General features: G+C 40.0%; 1 protein-coding gene across 1 annotated transcript; it reads right to left on the bottom strand.

The window, feature by feature from the left end:
* Window positions 1-1,033: 1,033 nt before the first annotated feature.
* NCR1 (natural cytotoxicity triggering receptor 1) lies at window positions 1,034-5,588 on the bottom strand. Its single transcript, XM_008586078.1, has 7 exons — window positions 5,555-5,588; window positions 5,437-5,472; window positions 4,967-5,251; window positions 3,859-4,137; window positions 3,587-3,637; window positions 1,367-1,414; window positions 1,034-1,224 (listed from the first exon to the last, which is right to left on the bottom strand). The coding sequence occupies exons 1-7, from the start codon at window positions 5,586-5,588 to the stop codon at window positions 1,034-1,036; spliced, it is 924 nt and encodes a 307-aa protein (XP_008584300.1).
* Window positions 5,589-12,467: the final 6,879 nt, after the last annotated feature.

Genomic DNA, 12,467 nt, shown 5'->3' with positions numbered 1-12,467 from the left:
GTCACAGTAGCGACAGAAAAATAGACGTTTGTGCAATATCAAGGTTCACGTACAATAGTTCCCTTATTCATGGTTTAGCTTCCCACAGTTTCAGTTCCCTGTGGTAAACTGTAGTCTGAAAATATTAAGATGTTTTGAGACAGAGAGAGAGACCACATGACTTTTATTACAGTATATTGTTATAATTGTTCCATTTTATTATTATTGTTGTTAATCTCTTGCTGTGCCTAATTTATAAATGAAATTTAATCATAGGTATGTATATATAGGAGAAAACGTAGATCAAGTTTGGTACTATTCGTGATTTCAGGCGTCCACTGGAGGTCTTGGAATGTATCCCCCAGAGGTAATGTGGGGCTACTGTACAGAGAAATAACAGATGTTTGGGGAGTATAAAAATGGTGTCTTTGTCAAGCTGGGAGATATGGGAAACTTTCTTGGAGGAGAAGTTATGTAGTAAGAGACCTGAAGAACCAGGCAAGGTACTCATGAGGAAGAGAAGACTGAGTTGTGTGGTGGTGTAGGATGGAGGGAATCCAGGCATGGCTGAGATCCACTCGGGTCTCACTTTCATAGCTGTGTGGTTTGCTTATAGCCTGCATCTCCATGGACTGCTTGTTATCTCAATGGTTCCTAAGCCATTTGATAAATGCCTATTCTATATTGGTTGTTAATGATGCTGAATGGCATCGTGAAGAGAAAGGGCAGAAGAAATAGGGATAAAAACCAAATTAGGAAGAAAATATTCCCATACCATGCTGTTAAAGGAGAAAGATTTTCAGAAAAAATCAGAATGGCTCAAAGGATGGTTTGCCATCAGTGGACACAAAAATACTTAGAACCTATAAGAGACAATGGGGTTTGTCTACAGAAGAAATTTGTCATCCTCATGCCAAATACTCTGCCTAACTTTATGCAGCTGTCCCCTTGTTTCTTGCAATGATCCCCTCCTCCATAGGTCCAATACAGAGGGCACAGAGCCCAAGTTCGAGGATCAGCTTTCAGTTCCACCTGTGGCCACTGTATCTCTCGGTCACTGTTCAATGGGTCTTTGTGTCCTCAACCTTCTTCTGAATTCCCACTGTGAAGCTCTGCTGGCTCCCTCTTGTGTCCTCTTCCTGCTGAGCCAGTCTATAATCAGGAGCCATGCTATAGCCACGAGGACCAGGAAAGCCAGGCCAATCCTAAAGAGATTCTGGGCAGTGTGATCCCAGAGGGCAAGATCTGGGGTCAGAAGAACAGAGAGATCACTGGCAGGAATGTAGGGAGACCACCTCCCCCCATCTCTCTCCCCCTCTCCTTTCTAGATCGTTACTCTTTGTCCAGCTCCTGTCTTTGAGTCTAAGGCTCCAGCTTGTTTCCTTACCTTTCTGGAATCCTGCCTCTGTGGTTAAAAAGTAGGAGTCCCAAGAGTCTGCTGAGGATAAGGAAAGGGAAGAAGTGAAGAAAAGAGGATGGTGCTGGCCTCTTCCACCCCAGCCTCTCCTTCCTTTGGATATGCAGTCATGTGCTACATAACTATGATAGTCAATGACAAACTTCATATATGACTGTAGTCCCATAAGATTGTAATGGAGCTGGAAGATTCCTATTGCCTAGTGACACTAACCATTGTAATGTTATAATGTGATGCATTGCCCGTGTGTTGTGGTGATGCTGGTGTGAGCAAATCTACTGTGCTGCCTGTCACATAATGTAGCACATACAATTACTGTATGTACAGTACCTAATACTCTATAATAATACAATGTTGCTGGCTTATGTATTTGCAATACTATCATTTTTATCATTATTTTTAGAGTGAACTACTTTTACTTATACAAAGAAATTTTCTGTAAAAACAGTCTGCTGTGTTATACCCACAGCGTCTCTAGGTTGCATCATTTTCTCTTGTCTTTGATTTAATCTCATGTTATTTTGTTCATCATGACCCGTAGCATACAAAATCCACAGCTATGGTTGCCAGTAAGAGGCCATGTCAAGTGATTGTATAACCGGCTATACCATCTAGGTGTGTGTAGATACAGTCTGTGATGTTCGCACAAAGATGAAATCACCTAATCACGCACTTCTCAGAACGTATGCCTGTTGTTAAGCAACACATGACTGTCCGTGACATTCTATAGCTTTTTGAAATCCCAACCCCACACTTCAGGATCCAGTGGCTTCATCTGACAGGTAGAGAGGAATAGTCAAAAGACAGACAAACCTGAGGAAGAGTTCAGCTCTAGAGCTAATCATTGTACGTCTTCACACCAGTCGTATCTTCTATTTGAGCCTCATTTTCATCACTGAATCAACATCATTTCTTTCTCCTCACACATAGTCAAATTCAAAGTTTTACCGTGTTGTTCAGGGTCCTAAACAAGCTGCCACAGCCACACCCCATACCCACCGTCATCTCCTTAACATCATTTTCAATCCTGGTCTCACTGCTATTCTCTTATCACCCTGGGCATCTTCCTGCCTTAGGGCATAGTCAGAGGCCATTGCCTCTCTCTGGAGCCTTTTTTCTCCAGGTAGCCACAAGACTAACTCCCTCAACTGGTAATGTATTTGTTCAGATGCCTCCTTCTCTGTGAGGCCAACCTAGACAAGCCTATTCAATACAGCAGTCCCCCTTATCCACAGTTTTACTTTCTGTGGTTTCAGTTACCTGTGCTCAACGGCGATTCAAAAATATTAAGTGGAAAACTCTAAAAATAAACATTTTGTAAGTTTTAAATTGCATGCCATTCTGAGTAGTGTGATGAAATCCCACGTGGGACGTGTATCACCTCTTTGTCCAGCATATGCATGCTGTATATGTTACCCGCCTGTTAGTCATTTAGTAACTGTCTCAGATTGTTGCAAGATCACAGTGCTTGTATTCAAGTAATTCTTATTTTACTTAATAATGGCCCCAAAGTACAAGGGTAGTGATGCTGGCAATTTGAATATGCCCAAGAGAAGCCATAAAGTACTTCCTTTAAGTGAAAAGGTGAAAGTTCTCAACTTAATAAGGAAAGAAAAAAAATTGTATGCTGAGGTTGCTAAAATCTATTAAGTACAATAAGATATTTTGAGGGAGAGAGAGACCACATTCGTATAACTTTCATTGCAGTGTATTGTTACAATTGTTTTATTTTATTATTAGTTATTGTTGTTAATCTCTTGCTTTGCCAAATTTATAAATTAAAGTTGAACATAGGTATGTATGTATAGGAAAAAACATAGTATATATAGGGTTTGCTACTACCTGCAGTTTCAGGCATCCATGGGGTCTTGGAACATATCCGCCGTGGATAAGGGGGGAAATACTGTACTGCTGTCTGGCTTCCCAATCACATTAATCCTGCTCTACCTTGTCTTTTTCTATATCATTATTTCCTCCTTTTGGGCTACATAATTCATTTACTTATCCTGACTTTAACTCATGGTCTGTCTCCTTGCACAAAAGAAACGGTATTTGTCTGGCTGACTGACATAGCTGTAGTTTATGGCATGCACTATGCATTAAATAAATATTTTGAATAAGTACCACAGTTTTAGTGTCATTGGGAGGCTTTAATCTCTCCCCTGAGCTTAGAAGTCCCAAGTTACTCACCAGGAGAAGAGGTGGGGTCTGTAGGTACAAGGCTGGTGTTCCCAATATCTCCTGAAAATGGAGATAAAGAAGAAAAGTAAGAATTATGGTTTTCCTCTGGTTTTCATATATATTCTCTGTACTTCTTCCCTGTCCATCTGGTGTTCTTCCTCATGAATGACCAACTGGATCTCTAGAAAATAGATGGCCTTCTGCCACCTTCCCTGCTACTCTCTGGGATCCCCTTAGGGCTTTCGGTAGGACATGGGGGGGGAATTTGGGGGTTTCCTCACCTGTGACCAAGAGCTTCAGGGGCTCACTGGGGAAAGACCACGCATGGTTGTTGTAAGAGCCAAAACATCTGTATGTCCCTCTGTGGGCTGTGGTCACAGGGCCCATGGGGAACTCTGCCTGGATATTCCCATGTCTGTGCTGTGTGCGGCTGGGTCTCCCCTCTTTGAGCAGAAAGAACTTGCTTGTTGCAGTCTCTAGACGGCAATAGAAGGTTACATTTTCTCCTGAGATCACCTCAGGCCTGGGATGAACTGAGAGGGTGGGTGTGTCATACATTCCTGAGAGAGAAGGCGGTAGGTAGGTAAAGAGCATCACTATCTTGCCTCCTTTATTTTCCATTTCCCTTGTCCTTAAGAGCAGATATGACTCTTGAGTGTCTCAATTCCTTCTTTTATTTCCTAGATTTGTCCTGGTCTTGGACATACCCTCCCTGATCTTTCCTTCAAGACTGGGGAACTCAGTCCCCCAGCTTCCAGGAGTGTTAATATGAATCCTCTCTGGGAATTGCCAATGGTTCTCAGAGTTTGTCCCTTGGGACCAAGCCCTCCAAGTGATCCTGGTATTTGCTTGTGTCGGAGAAGCACCTCCCTCGGCTGAAGGGAACTGTCTGACCCAAAGTTATCTTTCATCCTTAGGGGTGGTCCTCACCCAATTATGGGTTGATGCTGGGGAATACAAAGTCTCAGAGCCCCCAGCCTCATTTCAAGACTACTCTGAAGGACCATCCCAGGTCCAGCATTCCCCATTTGTTGGGCTGAGGTCTCTGTTGAAACCCTATCACAGTTCAACATCTCTTTCTGCCCAGCTTTGCTTCTCTCACCCATCATGAGTGTTATTTTAGAGGATACTTCTCAGTAATCCCCCTGCACACAAATATCCATCTCAGAATCTGTTTCCTGGAGAACTTGACCTAAGACAAATATGCTCCCAGGACATAGAGACAACTTTCCGAAGGTAATCTTTGCAGGAGGTGATCATGATTGAACAGCCCTCCAAGACAAGCAGTGTCTGAGTGGGGCTTGGAAGAGCTAAAGAATGATTAAATGATAGTCTTTCCCATGATTCAGGCTGAGGAGATGACTCTACAATTAGAGAACAGACAATTACCTGTTACCACCAGATCCAGGGGGTCACTGAGCTTTGACCAGAGTTCCCCACTCCGATAGAGGCAGCTGTATTGCCCTGCGGTGCGTGACGTCATGGATGGAATGAGGAACTTCACTTTGTTCATTAATCCAGGTGCTTTTGGTATCTTCAAGTCAGAAAGGCTTCCCTCAAAATATAATCGGTACTCAACAGCTTCATGAGTTCCTTGGCACCAGATGTCCACTGGCTTTCCCTTTGGAATCATGAAATTGGGTATGGCCCAGATAACAGGTTTTGAGAACGACTCTGGAAGGGAATCAGAGACTTAGTTCCAGATGAAAAACCCTCCCCACCCTACTTCTCACCCAGCTGCCAGCCTGAAGCCCCTCCAGCAAGCCAGAGCCCTGGCCTTCTCTCTCTAGTTGTTCTCAGGTGGATGGATATTTAGTGTGAACCCAGAAAAGTCAATCTCGGACTTTGAAAGTACTCACGCTTCAGGGTGCTGATCCTCTGGTTCAGACACAGCCCTGAAAGACAGGAATAATGAGACCTGTTGTCCCCTACCCCCCACACTCCTGGATTCTGTCTCCCTTCCACACAAGCACTCACCAAGGCAGAGCAGGGCAGTGAGTACAGAAGGCATAGCACAGATTCCACCAGGCTAATGTTGAGCAGCTGTGTGGGGAATGAGCCTAGCAGGCCAGGCAGATGCACAGGATGTGGTGGGTGAGGTCCAACTGGCCATTTGCTACGGGGCTTTCACATAGATATTTTTTACAAGAAAGTTCACAGCTTTGCCTCCTCCTCTGACCATGGGCCTAAGGAAAAGTTATGGTCTGTATGACACATCTAACCACACCTGTGGTCTAACCAGCTCCTCTGACAATTTTCTGTCCAGTCTGAAACTGTATCTGGGTCAACCTCTAAATTCTGCCATATGGAAGGCATGGGGCAGTGTACAGAGCAAAAAAACCCCTATAAAAAGAGGGGTTTTCACCTTGGTTCCCTTGTGTACAGCATGCACATGCTTAGATAAATTAATTGGTTTTTATCAGAATGGAATGACAACACTATTTTTCTTCAAAGATTCGTTAAAATGCTTCAATAAAATGCTACTTTTAAATAAAAAATACAGTAGTGCCTCCTTGTCCATCAATGGACACTGACCTTGATTTCAGCTCTTGGCTATTGTAAATAGGGCTGTGATAAACATGGGAGTGCAGGTATCCCTCTGACATGATGATTTCCATTCCTTTGGATATATACCCAGTAGTGGGATTGCTAGATGGTACAACCATTCTATCTGTAGTTGTTTGAGGAACCTCCATACTGTTTTCCATAATGGCTGCACTAATTTACGGACCCAACAACAGTGTAGGAGGGTTCCCTTTTCTCTTCATCCCTGCCAGCGTTTGTTATTCTCTGTCTTTTGATAATAGCCAGTCTAACTGGGGTGAGATGATACCTCAGTGTGGTTTCGATTTGTGTTTCCCTGATTCTTAGTGATGTTGAGCATTTTTTTCATGTGTCTGTTGGCTATTTGTATGCCTTCCTTTGAGAAGGGCCTATTCAGCTACTTTTTAATAGGGTTACTTGTTTTTTTTTTTACTCTTAAGTTCTTCAGCACTTTTAAAGAGAACTGGATAGGTATTTTACAAAATGCCTCTCAATGTAGGTTTGTCTCATGATTTCTCACAATTAGACTGGGCTGTGAATTTTTAGGAAGAGATAATGTGCCCTTATTAGGATTACATGTGACTAATAATAATCCCTTATTTGGGATTACACGTGACTCGTTGTCTAACTACCATTGGTAACCTTGGTTACTTAGATAAGGACATGCCTGCCAGGTTTCTTTATTACTAATTTTTCCTTTTGTAGTTAATAGATATTTTGGAGGAAATGCTTTGAGACTGTGCAAATGTCCTGTTTCCTCCTGTTTCACCCACCAATTTTAGCATTTATTAGTGAATCTTGACTGCAGCAATTATTACTGTGGTATTTAATGGTGATTTTCTATTTCCCTTCTTCTGTATTCATTCATTAATTGTAATTCTTTTGTCAGAAAGAGTTGTCTCTTTTATAATTATCTATTAAATCATTTTTTTTATCCATATGGACTCACAGGTATTATTTTATTCTATGGGTTTTAATCCAGTATTATCGTTATTTATTTTGTTGCTCAAATTGTTCCAGATTCCGACAGTGGAAGATATTTTGGCTTGGTTCCTGTGACTTTTTTGACAAGTCCCCAGTTTTTTCAGTGCCTCCTTTCTTTTTCACACTTAAGATACTTCAGGCCCATCTCATGTATTCTTTGCCCTAGCCCTGAATACACCACTTTTCCAGGGAGTCCTAATTTTTTTTACTAGAGAACGATATTTAGAAACTAAAATTCAAGGGCTGGCCCATGGCTCACTTGGGAGAGTGCGGTGCTGATAACACCAAGGCCATGGGTTCAGATCCCTATATAGGGATGGCAGGTTAGCTCACTTGGGAGAGCGTGGTGCTGACAACACCAAGTCAAGGGTTAAGATCCCCTTACCGGTCATCTTTTTAAAAAACAAACAAACAAAAAAACCCACACTAAAATTCAGATGATGTGTGTGTTCATTATTAATAAAATGCCACTACTTCTAGGTTCTCTCAGTGGACAGATACAGGAAATATATGTATTCATGCTAACCTGTGTGTATACACATCCACATTTATCTGTCTCTCTATATCTATATATCTACCTACCTATATATCGACTATCAACTATCTATATCACACACAGAGACATTAGTTCATCCTGATATCTCTCACCCCAACTAAACACCACAGGGTTTATTCTAGCATTCCCTTTTTTTTTTTTTTTTTTTGGAAATGAAAGGGATGTAGGGAGCTTTTATAGATTAAAGGAGACGTAAAAGATATATCAAGTTAAAACACAGACAAGTCTGTTTTGTAGTGTTTAGGAGTGAACACTTGTGTTACAAAGCCTCAAAATCTGCAAGAAAATGGTCTCAAAGATCACTTGAAGAGTCAGGATACTTTTAGAATGAGGGTGGGGCTGTGATTAGGCTCAGAGACATGGAGGGGCTTTAGTTCGTAGGAAAAGTTCTATCTATTGACCAGAATAGGGGTTACAAGGGAGTTTGCCTTAAAATATTTTTATTAATTTATACATTTTTTGGGACCGTGGCTTTCTGTATTCGTTTTATATTAAACTGTAATAAAAAAATAGAGGTAAAAAGGTGATAGAATGGGAAGCAATTAGCAATCACTCCTCCACTGCAATAATGAAATGTAGCTGGGCACATATTGCCAAGCCCCCAACCGAGACGGTGGGGATGGTGCTCTGATTAGGGTCCCTTTCAGCTCTTTGGGATTGGCTTCTCAGTCCATTGTTCCACAATTTCCTCAGTTCTGCCATCAAGCCTTTTGGCTCCACTGTGTAAGAAATCCTTCTTTTCTGAGAGATGATCTATATTGACAGATCATGAGCGCATGTCTCAGACTGCTTCCTGTTCTTTAAAATCTGGGGGCTAGGAAGGATTTTGCAATGTGAGCATTAGTCTCATTTATCCCAAAATGACAGCCTTTTTGCCCTTAAAACTTTGTTGGTTTTTTATGTATCACATTGTTCTCTTGGGCTGGCTTGAGCTCACTTGGTTACAACATGGTGCTGATAACACCAAGGTTAAGGGTTCAGATCCCCATACTGGCCAGGTGCCAAAAAAAAATTCTCTATTAGAAAAAAAGATACACTCCTAATTTTTTTGGCAATACAGCATTCTCTACTTTTTGGGCATTTAAGGATACTGTACTGTGGAACTATGCCATTAAAATTTTTACATGGTCTTAAGTCTAGCTGAGAGGGTCTACTTAACATCATCTTAAATCTTTCCAAGGTCATAACAAAGAGTCATACAGTCACACCAGAACTTCTCTACTGAGGCATTGAAATTTGGGCTGGATAATATTTTCTTGTGAGGGGCTTTTCTGTGCATCACAGGATGTTTAGCAGCAGCTCTGGCCTCTACCCACTTGATGCCAGTAGCATCCTTTTCCAGCTATGACAACAAAAAATGTCTCCAAACATTTTCCAAATGTCCCCTGCTGGGTAAAAATGGCTCCAGTAGAGAAACACTGAGTTACACTATTGGATTTTTTCCCCCTTCAGTTTAGTTCTCATTTCACTGTGAGAATATTTTAGTGGATATAAATATTGAGTGTGAAAAGTACTTTTTTTTTCTTAATCAGAAAATTCTGACCAACCACCTCCTCTATGTTTTCTCAAAACTATATTTGGTAACAGGAAAGTTTTTTTCTTTTAGGTTATCTTTCTTTTTTCATACCTTTTATAGGCAGCTAAGAAAAGTCAATTGACCTTTTCAGCATTCTTCCTAAAAGTCACATTGCCTAGGTGACAGTTTAATGAGCTACATTTTCTGTCCTCTAAGTTATTGTAGGTAAGAGTTTTAAGAATTGACGCATGTCTATATAACATACATTTTCTGTTTGCTATAGCTCTTGTCTCATTGCTATTCCAGCTTCTATTAGCGTATTTATTGCCTGTTTTCCTGTCTTTTCTAACAGTTTTCTCTCTGGTTTTTCTGTTTGTACCTTTCCCATTTTTAAATCCAATACCAGAAGATTTAGGGTTTTATGATGATAGCCCCTTGATATACATACCAGTTTCTGTATAATTATCTATTGATGCCTAATAAATTACACCAGAATTAGTGGCCTGCAGCAACCACTAGTTCCGCCTGTGATTCTGCAGTTGATAATTTGGGCTGGCTCACCTGAGAGTCTCCTCTGCTCTTGTCCACAGATCTGTGCTGCATCCTCCCATGCATGAGCTGGGTCATGTCGGGGCTGGCTCTCTTGTGTTTAGCTGGGATGAGTTGTTTCTCTTCTGTGCAGTTGCTCATCATCCAGAAAGCAGGCCTGGGCTTCTACATGTCGGAGAAGATCCCAAGAGTAGCAGGAAATAACCTGGTCCACAGTACAAGCCCTTTTAAAGCCATTGGTGTGTTAATTTTCACCAAAGCCCTCTTGGTCAAAGTGAATATCATGACACATCTCAGATTTATGATGAGGAAGCTATACGGGTGATAGGTATTGTTTTAATATGAGGAATAAGGTGAAAAGTAAACCTTGAGTTGAAATACTTTCCTTTTATGCCTGATTTTTTGAGAGTCTTTATCATGGATGGATCTTGAATTTTGTCAAATGCTTTTCCAGCATCTACTGAGATAATCATATGGACTTTTTCCTTGAGTTTGTTGATGTGATGTATCACATTTATTGACTTTCATATATTGAAACTTCTTTGCATCCCTGGGATGAATCCCTCTCGATCATGGTATATAATTTTTATGATGTGTTGCTGTATTCTGATTGCTAATATTTTGTTGGAGATTTTTGCATGTATGTTCATAAAGATTTTGGCCTGTAATTTTTTTTTTTTTTTTTTTTTTTTTTTTTGTGTGTGTCTTTATTAGGTTTTGGTATTAGAGTTATGTTGCCCTTATAGAATGAGTTTGGGAGAGTAGCTTCTGTTTCAATTTTTTGGAATGGTTTGAGGAGAGTCAGTATTGACTCCTCTTCAAAAGTTTGATAGAATTCAGCCATAAAGCTATCTGGACCTGGACTTTTCTTTGTTGGAAGATTGCTGATTATCACTTCAATCTTGTTTATTGTTATTGGTCTGTTCAGATTTTCTATCTCTTCTTGGTTCAGTCTGGGTATTTTGTATGTGTCCAGAAACTAATTCATATCATTCAGATTTTCATTTTTGTTGTCATACAGTTGTTTATAATAATCTCTAATGATCCTTTGTATTTCTGTGGTATTGGTTGTAATGTCTCTTTTTTCACTTCTGATTTTTGTTATTTGGATCTTCTCTCTTCTTTTGTTTTGTTAACCTACCTAATGGTTTGTCTATTTTGCTTATCTTCTTAAAAAACCAACTTTTGTTTCAATGATCTTTTCTATTGATTTTTTGGTCTCTATTTCATTTAGTTCTGACCTGATCTTAATTATTTCTTTCCATCTACTACATTTAGGTTTGGATTGTTGTTATTTTTCAACTTCTTTGAGGTGTAGTGTTAGGTCATTTATTTGAAGTCTTTCCACTCTTTTGATGTAAGCATTTATTGCAATAAATTTGCCTCTTACTACTGCTTTTGTAGTATCCCACAGGTTTTGGTATGATGTGTTTTTATTTTCATTAGTTTCACGAAATTTTTTGATTTCCTGTTTAATTTCCTCTTGGACCCATAGGTCGTTCAGGAGGCTATTGTATTGTTTCCATGTATTTGTATAGTTTCTGGGGTTTTGATTATTATTAATTTCCAGTTTTAGTCCATTGTGGTCTGAAAAGATACTTGGAATGATTTCAATTTTTAAAAATTTGCTGAGACTAGATTTGTGACCTAATATGTGATCTATCTTGGAGAATGTTTCATGTGCTGATGAGAAGAAAGTATATTCTTTAGTTGTTGGGTAAAATGTTCTGTATATATCTGCCAGGTCCAGTTGGTCTAGGGTGTAGATTAAATCCTGTGTCTCTTATCTGTCTCATACTGAGAGAGGGGTGTTTAGGTCACCTACTATTAATGTATTAGGGCCTATTTCTTTCTTTAGGTCTAAGAATTTGCTTTATATATCTGGGTGCTCCAGTTTTGGGGGCATACATATTTATGACTGTTATGTCTTCTAGCTGGATAAATACTTTTATCATTATATAGTGGCCTTCTTTGTCTCTTTTTATGTTTCTTGGTTTAAAGTCTGTTTTGTCCAATATAAGAACAGCTACTCCTGCTCACTTTTGGTTTCCATTTGCATACTATATCTTTTTCCATCCCTTCACTTTTAGTCTGTGTGTGTCTGTACAGGTGAGGTGGGTCTCTTGAAGACAGCATATGCTTGGGTCTAGCTTTTTAATCCTGTCAGTCTGTGTCTTTTGAATGGGGAGTTTAATTCATTCACATTGAGTGTAGTTGTTGACAAGTGTTGTTTAATTCCTGTCATTTAACTGCTCTTTGTTTAGATGATTTAAATATCTTTTGATCATCACTTCCCCTTTTATGTCTCTTCTTCAATGTTAGTTGGAAGTTTAAGGTGGCATGATTTAGCTTCTTTCCTTTTCTTGCTGGCATTTTTGTTTAAATGGTGGGTTTTGCTCTTTCTTGTGTATTTGTGATAGTGATCACCATTATTCAGATTCCAGATGAATGACTCCCTCGAGATTTTCTTGCAGGGCTGGTCGTTTGGTGGCGAACTCCCACAACTTTTGTTTGTTTGGGAAATACACAATTTCACCCTCATTTCTGAAGGAGAGCCTTGCTGGGTAAATAATTCTTGGCTGGCAATATTTTTCTTTTAGTATTTTGAATATATCCTTCCAATTTCTTCTGGCTTGTAGGGTTTTGGTTGGGAAGTCTTCTGTTAGTCTGATGCAGTCTCCCCTATGGTGACTTGACACTTTTCTCTTGCTCCTTTTAGAATTCTCTCTTTGTCTTTGAGC

This window comes from Galeopterus variegatus, unplaced genomic scaffold (assembly GCF_000696425.1).
Source record: "Galeopterus variegatus unplaced genomic scaffold, G_variegatus-3.0.2 Scaffold3821, whole genome shotgun sequence".
NCBI classification, from domain to species: domain Eukaryota; kingdom Metazoa; phylum Chordata; class Mammalia; order Dermoptera; family Cynocephalidae; genus Galeopterus; species Galeopterus variegatus.
Note: the sequence above shows the minus strand (reverse complement) of the source record. Positions and strands in the feature narration are given on the sequence as shown.